The 15481-nt window shown below is 45.9% G+C and overlaps 1 protein-coding gene across 1 annotated transcript; it reads right to left on the bottom strand.

Moving 5' to 3' along the window:
• CALR (calreticulin) lies at window positions 1–10572 on the bottom strand. The gene is made up of 9 exons (XM_033925260.1): window positions 10413–10572; window positions 6405–6506; window positions 5792–5995; window positions 5393–5487; window positions 5101–5310; window positions 1815–1928; window positions 1496–1639; window positions 1259–1351; window positions 1–1021 (listed from the first exon to the last, which is right to left on the bottom strand). Exons 1-9 carry the CDS (start codon window positions 10498–10500, stop codon window positions 821–823), a joined length of 1251 nt encoding a protein of 416 aa, XP_033781151.1. The 5' UTR covers window positions 10501–10572; the 3' UTR covers window positions 1–820.
• Window positions 10573–15481: the final 4909 nt, after the last annotated feature.

The following is a 15481-nucleotide window of genomic DNA, read 5'->3' on the forward strand; positions in this document are numbered from 1 at the left end:
GAGTAGACAACTTAATTTAATAGAAATTTTCACCATTCATACATTCAGAAGTGTTTGGATGAACACAGCAAGACCCCCGCCTGAACATTCAGTTCCCAATTAGTTTTCACAGAATGGTGGGTTCCATTTTGGAGAGCATAGGGTCTAGTTAAACAAGAGTCTGCTCCGTGTGGAATAAATTACTCTTCCAGTCTTCAGTAACAGTGGTTACCCCAGTAATGGCACTAAAGCATTTTCCACCCAGCTAGAGTGGAAACAATACACATGAGACAGGATTACTTACACTGCTGGGCACTTTGGTTCCAAAGAGATGCAAGTTGTCATCTTAAGTTGGCAATATTAACCCACAGATCAGCATTAGCACCCATCAACTTAACCTTTGGATTCAGAACCATTAACACTATGCGGAATACTGAACCCTCCCTTCAGTGCCCTTGGTCTAAAGCAAATACAGGGAAGCAGTTTCCCTAACAACTCAAGTCCTGAAAAGAGCAAGATCCACTGAAAGGGAAGGGGAACAGGCCACAGCACCAACGCTGGGTAACAAGGAAATCTAGTATGTCTGGAAAACAGGGGAAAGTAATACAGGAAAATGCAGTGTGTGGAAAGCACCCCTTTCTGTCACTCAATGGTGATACCATCAGTGTCCTGCTGCCGGAGGACAGGCAGCCAGTCACTGCAGGTGTCAACACTAAATTCTTTAGAGAAGGGGTTAAAACAAAGGACAGTAAAAAATATATACTTTGAGTCTCATAGAGACATTGTTCTCTTTCCCCAAATTTGCCATGCTCAGTTAGCTGCTACATTCCCTTCACCACACTTAGAGCTCATCTTTAATTGTCTTCTCATCTTCCTCCATATCCGTATCCATGATTTCCACTTTTTCTTCGTCGTCATCCTCCTCCTCTTCCTCCTCTTCTGCTTCGTCATCCCCACCCTCCTCTTTCCTTTTCTTGTCTTCTTCCTCCTGCTTTTTCCTTTCCTCCTCATCCTGTTGCTCTTTCATTTTCTTTTCTGCATCCTAGAAGAGGGCAGAAAAAGCTGAGCAAAATCTTATAACAGCTCATAGTTTCTCATTCTTTACGGAGGAAAGAAAAGGGGCCTTGGCACCCAGTTTGATGTGAAGAATCACTCAAACTGGATGGCCCGAGATGTTTTTGAAAAGATCAAAGCAACTCTTGCATGCTTCTCCGGGGCAGGAATGAACCTCACTCCTAAAGTGTAACGAATAAGGCTGTTACAGGAATATTTTCTATACCTTTATGGCTCCCCATGTTTCATTGCCATGCTCCTCTGCATATTTCTCATCATCTGTGATCAGGAAGTTGTCAAATATTGTGCCGTGCTTCACCTGAAATTACAATGGAGACAGGTCAAACTCTGCTTCAGCTTGTGTCTCCCAATTCTAGCCTCCCATCATCTGATCTAGTCCCTTTTCTGTTTGCAATTTTGGCAAATAGTTGTGCAAGGAGGGATTTGAGCAATAACTTCCTACCTGCCAGAGATCCAGGCCTATAACACCATGGTCATCATACTTGTACAAGTTGAGATCTGGATTGTAATCTGGGTTATCAATTTCAGGGTGCACCCATTTTCCTTTGTAATCAGGATTGTCAATTTGACGGGGCTTCCATTCACCCTGGAAAGAGAAGCATGCGGTTACAAAAAGACAGCATACAATCCCAAAGAAATGAAACAGCCAAGGCCAGCTGCAGGCCAAAGGAAACACCAATACCTGGGATAAATTAAAATTAGAGTTGCAGAAAAGTAAAAGCTACATATGTAATCTTACTGTCAAACCAGTATAATCTCACCTTATACTCTGGGTTCTGAATCATAGGAGGTTCCCACTCTCCGTCCATTTCTTCATCCCAGTCCTCTGGTTTTACAGCATCAGGATCAGGAATGTGCTCAGCCTTGTCCCAATCCTAAAATCATACATTTAAAACTTGAATACGTTCTGAATGGGTACCTTGCAATTCCACCTGGCACAGCTCACCATGACCAGCAGATGGAGACAAACGCTGGCTGTAGAACAAGTGGTGTATAGTGCCCTAATACTTCAGTCTGTTCTCAGTCTCCAGCAGGTGGTGATAAGCTGTTGCAGTCTTCCCTGGTTTAGTTTAGGGCTGTTGGAAGTTTAGTGGCCTTCTTGTCTCTGTCTGGTGCCAGACTGAGCTTTGGGGGGAGGGGGTGTCACACTTGATGGGTCAAGTCCCTCCTCCCATTTCCTCCACCTCCCCAAGATTTTTCTAGAGGTGCCTCAGCTGTAAGCCTTGCCACTGATACCGGCAAGGCAAATGCCTTTGGAAGTCTTCAATTGTCTGTTGTTATTTTTTTTTTCTGTTTTAAATTCTTTATTCATTTTTGCATATTACAAGTGTATTAGATAAAATCATAAGAACTTATAAATACACACTTGATTAACTCTCATATAACACATTAAATATAACATTATTTTATTATTATTATGTTATTATTTTTATTGCTAACCGGCACTTTTCTTTTAGCTGACTCGCATATTGCGCAATGAGCACTTTGAAAGGAAAAAAGCGCTCATTGTGCTCCAGACGCGAGGTCGATGTGGCTGGCCTGTGCTCACCAGGAGTCTCATGGCACAAGCCAGCTCAGCTCAGTCTGAGCACTTGTCTTCTGGACATCTCAGCTTTCCACATAGCAAGAGTGGAGAATGTCCAGGCGGACTTTCGCAGATCCCGGAGAGTGGTGTCTCGGTCCCGCAGCCTTCGAGTTGATTGTTCAGGCTTGGGAGCCTGATGGCCACGAGTGTCAATGCCAAAGCACCACGGTTCTTCAGTCGGCGCAGAGATGTTCAGGCCGAAGGGCTGGATGAGCTGGTGTAGCCTTGGTCAGCAGGGGGTCTCCGGTGTCTCCGGACTGACCCCGTCACACATGGTATGCAGATCTGGTTTGGCTTCTTGTGGCATATTCTCTTCCACTGCCCCTCTCGCCTGACCTTCTGACTCAGGATCCCATTCCATGTGCGATCCGGGTCCCTTTTTCTTACGGCTTGGCTCTTGAAAGGAAACACCTAGGTAAGAAAGGATATTCGGATAAGGTGATCTCCACTCTCTTGGGGTCCCGGAGACTTTCTACTTCTTGGGCTTATGTACGTGTCTGGCGTATCTTTGAGGAGTGTTGTGCCGCGCGTGGAATGATTTCTGTTCGCACTTCTTTGCCTCACATCTTGGAATTCTTGCAGGATGGCCTGGACAGGGGTTTAGCTTGGTCTCCTCTTTGGGTTCAGCTTGCGGCTTTGTCTGCGTTTCATGGTCTGCTGCAGGGTAGGCATTTAACATCTCTGGATGTGATTTGCTTTTTGAAGGCAACTAAATTGGTTCCAGCCTGGGATCTCAATCTAGGCTTGTCTGTACTCTTGCACCCTCCCTTTGAGCCCATAGGTACTTGCTCATTGAAGGACCGTACTCTTAAAGCAGTCTTCCTGGTGGCCATTCCTTCCTGAGAGTTTTCTAGGGAGCGCGTTGTGCTGAGGCTGGTTCCTTCTTTTCTGACAAAGTTGGTTTCGTCTTTTCCTGTCAACCAGTCTGTAGTCCTCCAAGTTTTGGGTAGTCAGGAGGGCTCTGTGGAGCAGAGGTAAACTTTGCACAAGTTGGATGTCTGTCGGGTCCTTCTTTCTTATGTTTAGCAGACCCAGGAATTCTGGAAATCAGATAATCTTTTGGTCCTCTTAGCAGGTTCTAAGGGGGATAGTGCTTCCAAGGCTACCATTGCACACTGGATCAAGGAGACCATTGCTTCAGCATATCTTCTTCAGAAGCCTGTTCCAGATTTTCTCAAGGTTCATTCCACTCGGGGCAGGCAGCTTCTTGGGCTGAGTCTTCTCTTGTGCCTCCAGTGGATATCTGTAAAGCTGCGGTTTGGCTCTCCATTCCTTTGTGCATAACTACCATGTGTACGTTCAGGCACATCGGGACGTGGTGTTCAGTGAGCGTGTTCTGGTGGCGGCAGCCCTTTGGGGGTCGCACCCATGATGGGTACTGCTTTGGTACGTCCCATCAGTGAACTGTGCCGGTCTGGAGAGACGCTGAAGGAGAAATTAGGTTATTACCTGTTAATTTGCTCTTTTGTCTCTCCAGACCAGCACAGTCCCCACCCAGTCTGTCTGTTCTTTCAGGATTCGCGTGAAGAGTGTGTTTTTTTCTGCAGGATCTCGTGTTTTTAGTAGGGTAGGGGAAATTAAAAGAACAGCCGCTTTAACATCAGGAGATTTGAGCCTTTAACAATATATTGTAATGTCTAAAGATTGTTTTTTCCCTTTAAAAATGCACATCTGGGGAGGGGAGGGATTTGGTATGATAATGAATTTTGGTATATAGATACGAGGTTCATGATAGATATTTTGTGTGTTGAAAATTGTGACTGATTAAGGGGGGAGGGGGATTAATTCTGAAATGGACATTAATTGAATATTAAGTGTGGTATTTGAGTATAAAATGATATATTTACTGTTACACTTAAAAAAAGAATAAAGAATTGGGGAAAAAAAGAACAGCGGCTTTTGGTTCAGCTGGCGAGCTGTGGGGATGTTTGCTGAAGGTACTTCTCAAATGCAATTTCCAAAAGTATAGCTATGTTAGTTGTTACTCCTGTTGGGGCTGTTACTGTTATGGTTAGCACTTAAGTTTATTAGTTCTGCTTGGCTATTCAGCAGACCGAGGTATTATGGACTGCACAGCCACTTGTACTACAGCCAAAGTTTGTCTCAGTCTCCACCTGCTGGTCATGGTGAGCTATTACCCATCAGTGAACTGTACCGGTCTGGAGAGACTAAAAGAAAGAAAATTAGCAGGTAGGAACCTCTCTTTCAGAAACTCCAGTCTCCCAACTGGGTCACACTGGATGCATCACTGGTGGCAGCCCCACACTATAACAGTAGCACACTGGCAGCAGACTAAGGGAAGGCTAAATGCTGACACATTAAGGTCCATACTTATACCATCCATCCAGGACAGCAGAGCAACTGGGATATCTTTAGTGTACCTCAAAATTAACTGGGAAACTGGATGTCCAGTTGGTTCTTTACTACTTTCTTGTTCTAACAGCTAGAAAGCTAACACTGACCTCTGGCTTTGTGTCCTCTGGATCATCAATCTTGGCCCGCTCGTCCCAGTCCTCTGGCTTCTTGGCATCAGGATCCTTGATCTTCTTGGGAGGCAGGAAATCCCAGTCATCTTCCAGGCTGCCTGACTCCACTTTGCTGTTGTCAATCTTCACCTCGTATGTGTTGTCTGGTCGAACTATGAGGGTGTACAAGTGGGTGTGTACATCGTCCTGGGGATAAGAGAATACCACCACTGAGACAACATTTCAATCCCCCATTCTCTTCTTCCAAAGTAACAGCTGACCCCCTCACCTTGCATCTGATGTCCTTGTTAATCTGCACATTCTTCCCATTGTAACTGAAGATCACATGCACTTTCTTGGTTGGAGGACCACAAATGTCAGGGCCTGGGAAAGCAGGAAATGAAGTGTTAGCCTTTAAGGGACTATGACAGTGCACTTTAGGACTTAAACAGAACACATTCTGCTGGTGTGCTCACAACAAACAGAAAAGATGCTGCTTAGGCAGCTTATGGTAAAGACTGTGACCACCTGCTGATTAACTGGTTAAGCATCACTAACCACAAACAAGTACTGTAAGGTAAACCGCAAAATTCAGACTTGAAGCTGCATCTTAGCTGACTATCCAAGGACAGCTACAAAGCAAGCATTCTGGGCTCTGCATATCATCCTAGCAGGAAAAGGGGCTCACCAAACATAATGTTGTACTCAGATTCTCCATGCATGTCTGACTGATCCAGGCTGGAAGGGAAGAGCTTAATGTAGCCTCCTCCACAGTCTATGCTCTGCTCGTGTTTCACTGTGAACTGGATGACCAGGGTTTTGTCCTTGTTGCTGAATGGCTCAAATCTTGCAGACTGGGCATAGAAATGACCACCCTGGCTTGTCTGAATACCTGTAAACGAAAGATGTAGATTTTATATGAAGTAAGACACAGACAAGACCTTAGGTGCATTAGAGGATCCAGGACAGAACTAGTATTGCTTTATCTGCTCAGGAGGAACCAACCACCTTTTAGGGCAGGATCATGAAGCACTAAATTTCATACATGCTGCCTATTGCAGCTGTAGAGCTTTCCTTCTGCTCCATCTTCCTATGGGGTTTTTCTGGCAGAGCTTATCAAGGATCAGAATATACGCCCTTCTGCTATTTGCCAGCAAAAGTTTGAAGTTAAGTTTGGGAGGAGATAAGAAAGTGCAAATGCTGGCTCAGGGTACCAGCCCCTTCAGTGCCAGCAGTTTACATACAGTTAATGCAAACTAGAACCAGGAAAAGCAAAGTTTGTTTCTATCAACCCAGCTCACCTTTACTCTTTTCTGCATCACCATAGAACTTGCCAGCAGTCAGCGTGAATTTGCCATAGTCAGACTTGTGCTTAGACTCCACCCAGCGCTGGGTCCAACCATCTGCAAAAATGCCAGGGTAGAAGTGATGAGCCTAGTTTATGAACACACAACCCCCCCCCCCCTCCAATTTCCAGCACTTCAAGCTGCACATGCCAATGTAAGCCATGGCTCTTAAGGAAATCAGAGCACCCTGACTGGAAAAGGTGGTTATGGAGATTTGACTAAAAATGAAAAGCAGAAGTCATGGCATGTGCTTAAGGCTGAAGACACTACCCGGGGAACCAGTACTACAGTTAGCTGAACTTACTCATACAGCAGATATCGAACATGATTCCCAAATGGCAATCTAGGCCTGCCCGTTGTAATACATGCTTTAATAGCTGATCACTGACCATGCACCAATTCACTGCAGTAATCAGGAGGATTTTGGCGTGAACACACTTTACTTTTTACTATTGAAACAGACCATGAGTGGGAAGGCAAAGTCTTGAGGGCCACGATCCAGTCTTAATTTTCAAGACTTCCTCAAGGAACATGGCTGAGATTGATATAAATGCATTTCTTCCATTGCATGCAAATTGATGTCATGCATATTCATTGTGCATATCTTGAAAACCCAACTGGGTTGTGGCCCTCGAGACTCTGGCCACCCTAAGACTGACACTAGTCCCTGGCTCCCTCCATTATTTGAGTTTACACTCTTCCTGAAAAATATATCCTAACCTTGGACATCAGTTGTAATTCATGTTGAGTGATTTCCCAGCTTTTAATCCCACCTCACGGTGTTCTGGGAGTTGTAGTGTGGTCTCAAATATCTCAATGGACAACCTCATTTCTAATCAATGATTCTTCTGAAACTCACTCACCCCCCGGGATTCAGACAGCAACTTGAGGGAGGAGGGACTTTAATCTTATCTATTGTTTTGCCTTTTGTCTTTGTTTTGTTCTATTTCTATCATTTAAATTTCTCCAGAATTTTTTATTTTATTTTTATTTTTCCTCTAACTCTACTTTTCACTTCTCTATTACCCTCCAGGTACTTTAGTTAGATTGTGAGCCTTCGGGACAGTAAGGGAATTTTTCAAGTACCTTTCTTATTTCTAATTTTAATGTATATTTTCTGTAAACCGCTTAGAACCTAACGGATGTAGCGGTATATAAGAAATAAATTACATTACATTACTTTATTCCATATTTCAGAAAGGAGCAGATCAAGTTTTTAAAAGGACATTTAGACAAGGAAAGAAGTGATGAGTCTGAAAAAGAGCAGGAGGGGAAGCCCAGGAGAAAAAAAGATCAGGGTTCCAAATTTTGGAAGTAGGTATTAGGTAATTGAGAAATGTGATGAGAGAGAGTGGAGAAGCCAGGTGGTGGGGCCACAGCCAAAATTTTGGAAGGTAGATAGATCCTAGAACAGACATGGAGTGATGTAATGAGACTGACAGTTAAAACCACCGAAGAAGAGAGACAAGCCTGGAAAAAGAATGGGCGTCATGTTTAGATGTACTGAGAAAGTGCCAGTTAGAAGCATAAAAGGGAGAAGGGAAGCCCAGGATAATAAAGAAGGAATGAAGGAAGTATGCTCTCCCTCCATATGGCTCGCAATAATACTCCACCCCAATCTCACTATAACGCTCTGCTTTCCCACCTATCATCCCTCACTACAGCTCTATAGCCCGTCTCCTCTATAACACTTTGCCGTTTCTCCCCATCCCTCGCTATAATGCCACTCCCCCCCCTCACAATGCTTCTCTCCCTTTTCCCTCTAGTGCTCTGCTCACTACAGCAGTCTACCCTCTCCCCATCCCTCACTATAACGCTGCTGTACCCCCATATCACTCAATACTGTTCTCCCTCTAATGCTCTGCTTCCCTCCCAATCCCTCATTATAATGCTGCTCTGCCCCCATATCACACTAACACTGCTCTCCCACCCATCCCTCACTACAGCTCCCTACCCCGTCCCCCACTATTAACGCTGCAATCCCCCCCCCCGTCCCTCACAACAGCCCTCTACTCCGTCTCCCCATATCGCTCACAATAACACTGCTCTCCCACTTGTCCCTCAATACAGTTCTCCACCCCATCATCCCTCCCAATAATGCTGCTCTCCCCCCATGTTGCTCAGTGCTCAATGTAACGCTGCTCTCTCCCCCTTTTTCCCTCTAATGTTCTGCTCTCCCCCCCACCATGTCGCTCACTATAACGCTGCTCTCCCCCCCTTTTTCCCTCTAATGTTCTGCTCTCCCCCCCACCATGTCGCTCACTATAACGCTGCTCTCCCCCCCTTTTTCCCTCTAATGTTCTGCTCTCCCCCCCCACCATGTCGCTCACTATAACGCTGCTCTCCCCTTTTTCCCTCTAATGTTCTGCTCTCTCTCCCCCCCCACCATGTCGCTCACTATAACGCTGCTCTCCCCTTTTTCCCTCTAATGTTCTGCTCTCCCCCCCCCACCATGTCGCTCACTATAACGCTGCTCTCCCCCCTTTTCCCTCTAATGTTCTGCTCTCTCCCCCTCCACCATGTCGCTCACTATAACGCTGCTCTCCCCCCTTTTCCCTCTAATGTTCTGCTCTCTCCCCCTCCACCATGTCGCTCACTATAACGCTGCTCTCCCCCCCTTTTTCCCTCTAATGTTCTGCTCTCCCCCCCCCATGTCGCTCACTATAACGCTGCTCTCCCCCCTTTTCCCTCTAATGTTCTGCTCTCTCCCCCTCCACCATGTCGCTCACTATAACGCTGCTCTCCCCCCCTTTTTCCCTCTAATGTTCTGCTCTCCCCCCCCCCATGTCGCTCACTATAACGCTGCTCTCCCCTTTTCCCTCTAATGTTCTGCTCTCTCCCCCTCCACCATGTCGCTCACTATAACGCTGCTCTCCCCCTTTTTCCCTCTAATGTTCTGCTCCCCCCCCCACCATGTCGCTCACTATAACGCTGCTCTCCCCCCTTTTTCCCTCTAATGTTCTGCTCTCCCCCCCCCACCACGTCGCTCACTATAACGCTGCTCTCCCCTTTTCCCTCTAATGTTCTGCTCTCTCCCCCTCCACCATGTCGCTCACTATAACGCTGCTCTCCCCCTTTTTCCCTCTAATGTTCTGCTCCCCCCCCCACCATGTCGCTCACTATAACGCTGCTCTCCCCCCTTTTTCCCTCTAATGTTCTGCTCTCCCCCCCCCCCATGTCGCTCACTATAACGCTGCTCTCCCCTTTTCCCTCTAATGTTCTGCTCTCTCCCCCTCCACCATGTCGCTCACTATAACGCTGCTCTCCCCCTTTTTCCCTCTAATGTTCTGCTCCCCCCCCCCACCATGTCGCTCACTATAACGCTGCTCTCCCCCCTTTTTCCCTCTAATGTTCTGCTCTCCCCCCCCCACCACGTCGCTCACTATAACGCTGCTCTCCCCCCCTTTTTCCCTCTAATGTTCTGCTCTCCCCCCCACCATGTCGCTCACTATAACGCTGCTCTCCCCCCTTTTTCCCTCTAATGTTCTGCTCTCCCCCCCACCATGTCGCTCACTATAACTCTGCTCTCCCCCCCTTTTTCCCTCTAATGTTCTGCTCTGTCTCCCCCCCCACCATGTCGCTCACTATAACGCTGCTCTCCCCCCCTTTTTCCCTCTAATGTTCTGCTCTCTCCCCCCCCACCATGTCGCTCACTATAACGCTGCTCTCCCCCCTTTTTCCCTCTAATGTTCTGCTCTCCCCCCCCCCACCATGTCGCTCACTATAACGCTGCTCTCCCCCCTTTTTCCCTCTAATGTTCTGCTCTCTCCCCCCCCACCATGTCGCTCACTATAACGCTGCTCTCCCCCCTTTTTCCCTCTAATGTTCTGCTCTCTCCCCCCCCACCATGTCGCTCACTATAACGCTGCTCTCCCCCCTTTTTCCCTCTAATGTTCTGCTCTCTCCCCCCCCCACCATGTCGCTCACTATACCGCTGCTCTCCCCAGCCGTCGCTCACTGTACCTCCGTCGCTGAACTCCTCCTTGAAGTAGACGGCGGCGTGGGCCGCGACTAAAGCCGGGAGAAGGCGCAGTGCGAGCCGGGCGATCATGGCAGCTCCGCCGTTAGGACAGAGAGTCGCGTCCAGATCTCGAGAAGGCGACGGAGCTATGGGAGGCGGCGCCGGCTTCTCGCAGCCTTTATAACGCCAGCGTCCGCTCAACCCAACTATGCCCGCCGCTACGTCACTGTTTCCCCGCACGCCATTGGTCGAGACGGGCGACTCGCACGCTGAGTGGCCGCTCCCTATGCCGAGCAGGTTTCTCGGGACCCGGACTCCCCGCCTCTTCCCAGATGGCTGAACATTATTGGGCATTTGGCTCGCGGCCGAGGGCCAATAAGCATTCACCACGCAGGGGCCTCCTACTAGGCGTGTTCTGATTGGCGAAGCGCTTGGACCGGGGTTGGGAGAGTGACAGGAGAGCGGAAGATGGTCACGTGACTCAAAGAAAGCTTTCATTCACTGAAGTCTACTATAGAGATCACGTGATTGCAGCGACGTCTCGGAACCAGGAAGTGAGACTCTAACCTGTGCCCACGTTTCGCAGAGCTAAGACCGTTTGCACGTGCAAGTTTTGCACGTCTATGACTTGGCATTTAAAACAGGAAAGGTTGTGACTGTGCAATACAGAAGCCTTTTGCAAAACTATTGGAGCTCTTTAAGGATCCAGCCACCCCCACTCCCTTTTTTAAACTTCACTATTATTTTAAAACACTTCCCAATGTAAAAACGTGGGAAGCTCCTATACTGATGCTCTTTGGCTAAAGGATGGTACAGCACCAGTGAGTTGTTTTTATTAGAGATTTCTATTCCAAAGGTGGATTACAAAAGAGTTATAGAAAGAGGTCATTTCCAAAGAGTAGATCAGGTAGTATAAGTGAGTTAAGGGGAAGAAGGAAGGTATTCGTGCTGTTAAGTCTTTTTCAGGGATTTCTTGAAGACTATAGTTTTTATTTCCTTTCTGAACATCTTGTAGTCTGGGGTTGTTATCAGTAGATTGGAGATTTGGTTATCTAATTTTGATCAGATATCATGACCCCCTGAGGCAGGCATTCCAATGTGAGATCCTTCAGGTCATCTAGTGTTATCCTTTGGTGACCATTATTATTTCTCCTTTGCCTTTGACTACTGAATTACTGGCTAATAAAAGATTTGAAACTGCGACTTCTAGAGTTATTGTATGTGTGAAAGGCCTGTGGTCCATCCCTACTCCCTGATTTTGGGTTTTGTTAAGATTAGCAGTGGCACACATTTTCTGCTCAGATTTTGGTGTACATTCCGTCTTAACACAGATCCTTTTAGTATCCATTACATTAACATACTGCATCTGGCATTAATAGGACTTTTTAAAATCTAATATTGAATCTTGCTTCTGAGATCGTGCCAGGACCTTGTGTGGAAACAGGATGCTGGACTAGATGGTCCTTTGGTCTTACTCAGTTTGATTCTAATTTGCAGGGACTGCCTGGCTTCTTAAATATTGTTATCCACATAGAACTTTAAGGGGGTGGGATTTTATATACCACAGTAATTGCAGAATATAAGAATGTTTTCTTAATGCATGCACTTGTACTCAGGCTTCATTACATAAAAGTCAACAACTTATTATTTCTATAGCACTACCAGATGCACGCAGCACTGCACATTGTACATGCAAAAGACAGTCCCTGGTCAGAAGAGCTTACAACCTAATTATGACAGAGATACAGGACAAAAGGGGGGCCAGAACATATAGGAAATTAGATGAGAGGGGCTAATGAGGTGGAATCACATAGGACAGTATCCCTCAAACTTTCTCAAGCCGCAGCACACTAAACGTAGTGGCCGCGGATCGAGGCATCCGGAAGTGTACGGGCATTGACATGAAGATGTCACGTCGATGTCCACACATGTACGAAGGTCCTCCAGACACCAGTGTGGGGTGCCAGCGGAGAAGAGGGCCAGAGAGAAGGAGAGGTGCTGGCACCGGCTGCCTACAAGACGTGCCTCTCACTGCAAGAGGGGATGACAGGGAGATATTTTGGTAGGGTTAAGATTTAATCGCAGCTTCAAATAGGTAGGCTTTTAGAAAGAGCCATAGAGACATTCAAAATTATATCAAATGTGTGCAGATGACTGTGCACTGATAGCTGACTTGCTGGATAACATCCAAGTAATTATAGACTGGATTATCCAGGTAGCAGGATGTTTCAGGTTAATTGTCAGCCTGAGAAAAAAAATGGAGGTCCTTAATGAAGGCACCGCATGGAAGTGTCTGTACCAAGTTCCATTGATGATGTCACCCACATGTGAGAATATATGCCTGTTGTCTTCGGAGAATACATGCTACAGGTAAGTATCTTTGCTTTTTCACATTACAACTCAAAATGATTTGTCCAATGATTTTTAGGTATCAACATGGCAAATCGATACTCTTGACTATAGTTTTCTCAGTTTTAAAGAAAAATTGTATATCATCTGCATAGATTCTGTACTGCTTTGGTTATCAGATGGGATCTCCCTTCCTTTTGTTTTTCCCCTATATGGCTCTCTTTCCTATTTTATAATGTCATTTTATTTCTTTAATCCTATCGTTCCAGTAGGTCCTGTATGTTTTAATGTATGTTACTCCATTTTATTATGTACAAATAATCCAGCAATACAAAAATGAATGAAAAACCCGTATCAAAATCAGCTCAAATACTGTTTATCATTGAGATCAATGAAGTCTCAGTGTCACGCTCCAAAGGAAACCCAGCATCAAAACATCAACATTTTCATACTGAACACCCAAAAAAAAACCTTGGGAAATACGGGAAAAGAGGGGTTTTATATATTTATTCTTGTTTTAAACTGTATTTTATTTCCTTTGATGTTTATGGTAAATCACTTCGGTTATTTATATGTAAGGCGGTATATCAAGTCAATACAGTAAGTCAGTGCTAGTCTAACCATTAAGGCAAGACTAGGTGGTCACCTCTAGGATAGCAAAAAGCAGCTACAGTCAAAACAAAACAACAGATCCTGACTAGAGGTTTGCACGGGAACGGGGATCGTGGGAATCCCGTGGTTCCCGCGGGAGTCCCGCAGGAATCCCCCCTCAACCCACGGGTCTCCCACAGGGACCCCCCTCTGGCTCACGGGACTCCCATGGGGACCCCCCTCTAGCCAACGGGACTCCCACGGGGATAGAAGGCTTTGGAAGCAGGGTTCGTCCATATAATATAATGGACATGTCAGTCATAGTAAAAGAAGGGGTTTATAAGTTAATTACCTGAACAGAAAACAAAAAAAAGGTTCCACCAAAGAGATTCCACTTGGAAAACAGCAGCGCAAACACAAAAGAAACTTTGGAATTGATGATCCTGTCAGAAGTAATTACTGCTTTTTATGGGGACGGGTGGGGATGGAGGTAATTCCTTGCGGGGACGGGTGGAGACGGAGAGGATCCTGGCGGGGACGGGCGGGGATGGGTGGGATTTCTGTCCCCGCGCAACTCTCTAATCCTGACAGACACAAACAGCACCTACTTCAACCTGCAAGAAGGAGAATAAAGGAAAGGGGATGGGATTTGATATACTGCCTTTTTGTGGATACAGTCAAAGCGGTTTTCATATGACGAGGGGTAAAGGCAAAAATACATTTCATGGTTTTAATGGAAGTAACTGTGAGCAATTGAACATATCACTTTTCCACATATTTTGTATTTTGAATAGGCGAGTGTCAGACCATTTCACTGGGTGAATGACTTTTGGAAATACCCTTCATTTTGTGTTTGCAGTTGATTTAATCACAAATCGACAACGAATGAGACTGTACCACAGGCAAAATGCAAAACCATTCTTCCTAGATTGCATCACATGTAACTGCCTTTCTGTGGCTGGCACCGTGGTGAATTGCCAACTGCCCTGCTTGTAATGCTGGTGTTCTGGCATGGAGTGGTGCTGCTCTAGTTGGCTTGATGCCTAAATAGATTTTTATTCATCATCGTTTACCACCTTAATATTTTAAAAGAATGCATTTTTATACAATTGTTGTAAGACAGGGGATTCTCAACCCAGTTCTCAGGACACACCAAGCCCGTCTGGTTTTCAAAATACCTTAAATTAACATGCATGTGATAATTTGCATGTAAATCTGTCTCATGCATATTCTCTATGAGGCGCAGTATACAGCATTGCGCCTCCGCAAAAGGACATGTGCCGGAAAATGTAGGCCATGGTTTTCCAGGCCTACATTTCCGGCGCCCATCTTTGTGGTGAATTGCGCTTACATAGGCGCTTCAGGCCACCTAACGCCACATCCCTATCAGTGCCTAAAAAATCGGTGTTGTTTCTCAACCTCTTCAAGCCAAGTACCCCCTAAGTCTAACAAATATCAGCCGAGTACCCTCACCCAAGCTCTGCCCCTGACCCCACCTCCTTAATAACAGTACTAATTGTAATGCAATTTCTTCCATCCATTTTTCATATACACACAATGGAAACCATAAAATTTAAAAGGCACACTGTACGCAGAGAAAATGTTAATTATCATTTATAATTGGGGGGAGGTTCAAAGAGGTTAAGGCAGATGACTTTAAAATAAGCAAGGAAGGCGGGAAATACATAACTGCAGAAGGAAGTTGGGAGACATACAGCACTGGGGTACATGTACTGCGCGTTGACAAACACTGATTTAGATAATGGCTGTTCAAAATTGCAACCTTTGCTTGCGTTCTTGAAATTATAGCTTTTGCGTGTGCGTAGAACTTGGCTTAATTTGTGATTAGCACTCTTGGTATGGCTGGTAGGCAGTTCATGCTCTGTTTATTTTAAATTTGCAATAAAAATTGCAGCGTGAAAACAAACATTCTGCCAGGGTATCACTAATGTTTTCAATAATGGTCTGCTAATGCCATGTGCTTGCAGTGAAAGAAGACCGTAGAGTCGACGTGGAGGGTCTGCCATGCAAGTGGCATTCTGCCCAGGACGGAAGAAATCCACCCTTGCCAGATCTGCAGTGCCAGCGTCCCACTTCCCCTGTCCTATCGGTGCATCACTTGCATGACACA

This window comes from Geotrypetes seraphini, chromosome 16 (assembly GCF_902459505.1).
Source record: "Geotrypetes seraphini chromosome 16, aGeoSer1.1, whole genome shotgun sequence".
NCBI lineage: Eukaryota > Metazoa > Chordata > Amphibia > Gymnophiona > Dermophiidae > Geotrypetes > Geotrypetes seraphini.

Excerpts from the sequence above, each read along its gene's own strand:
- CALR (XM_033925260.1), bottom strand. The coding sequence starts at position 10,500 with ATGATCGCCCGGCTCGCACTGCGCCTTCTCCCGGCTTTAGTCGCGGCC. Across the intron at positions 5,311-5,392 it reads ACAAGGACATCAGATGCAAG|GACGATGTACACACCCACTT; the intron begins GTGAGGGGGTCA and ends TCTTATCCCCAG. Across the intron at positions 1,929-5,100 it reads CAGAGGACACAAAGCCAGAG|GATTGGGACAAGGCTGAGCA; the intron begins GTCAGTGTTAGC and ends GTATGATTTTAG.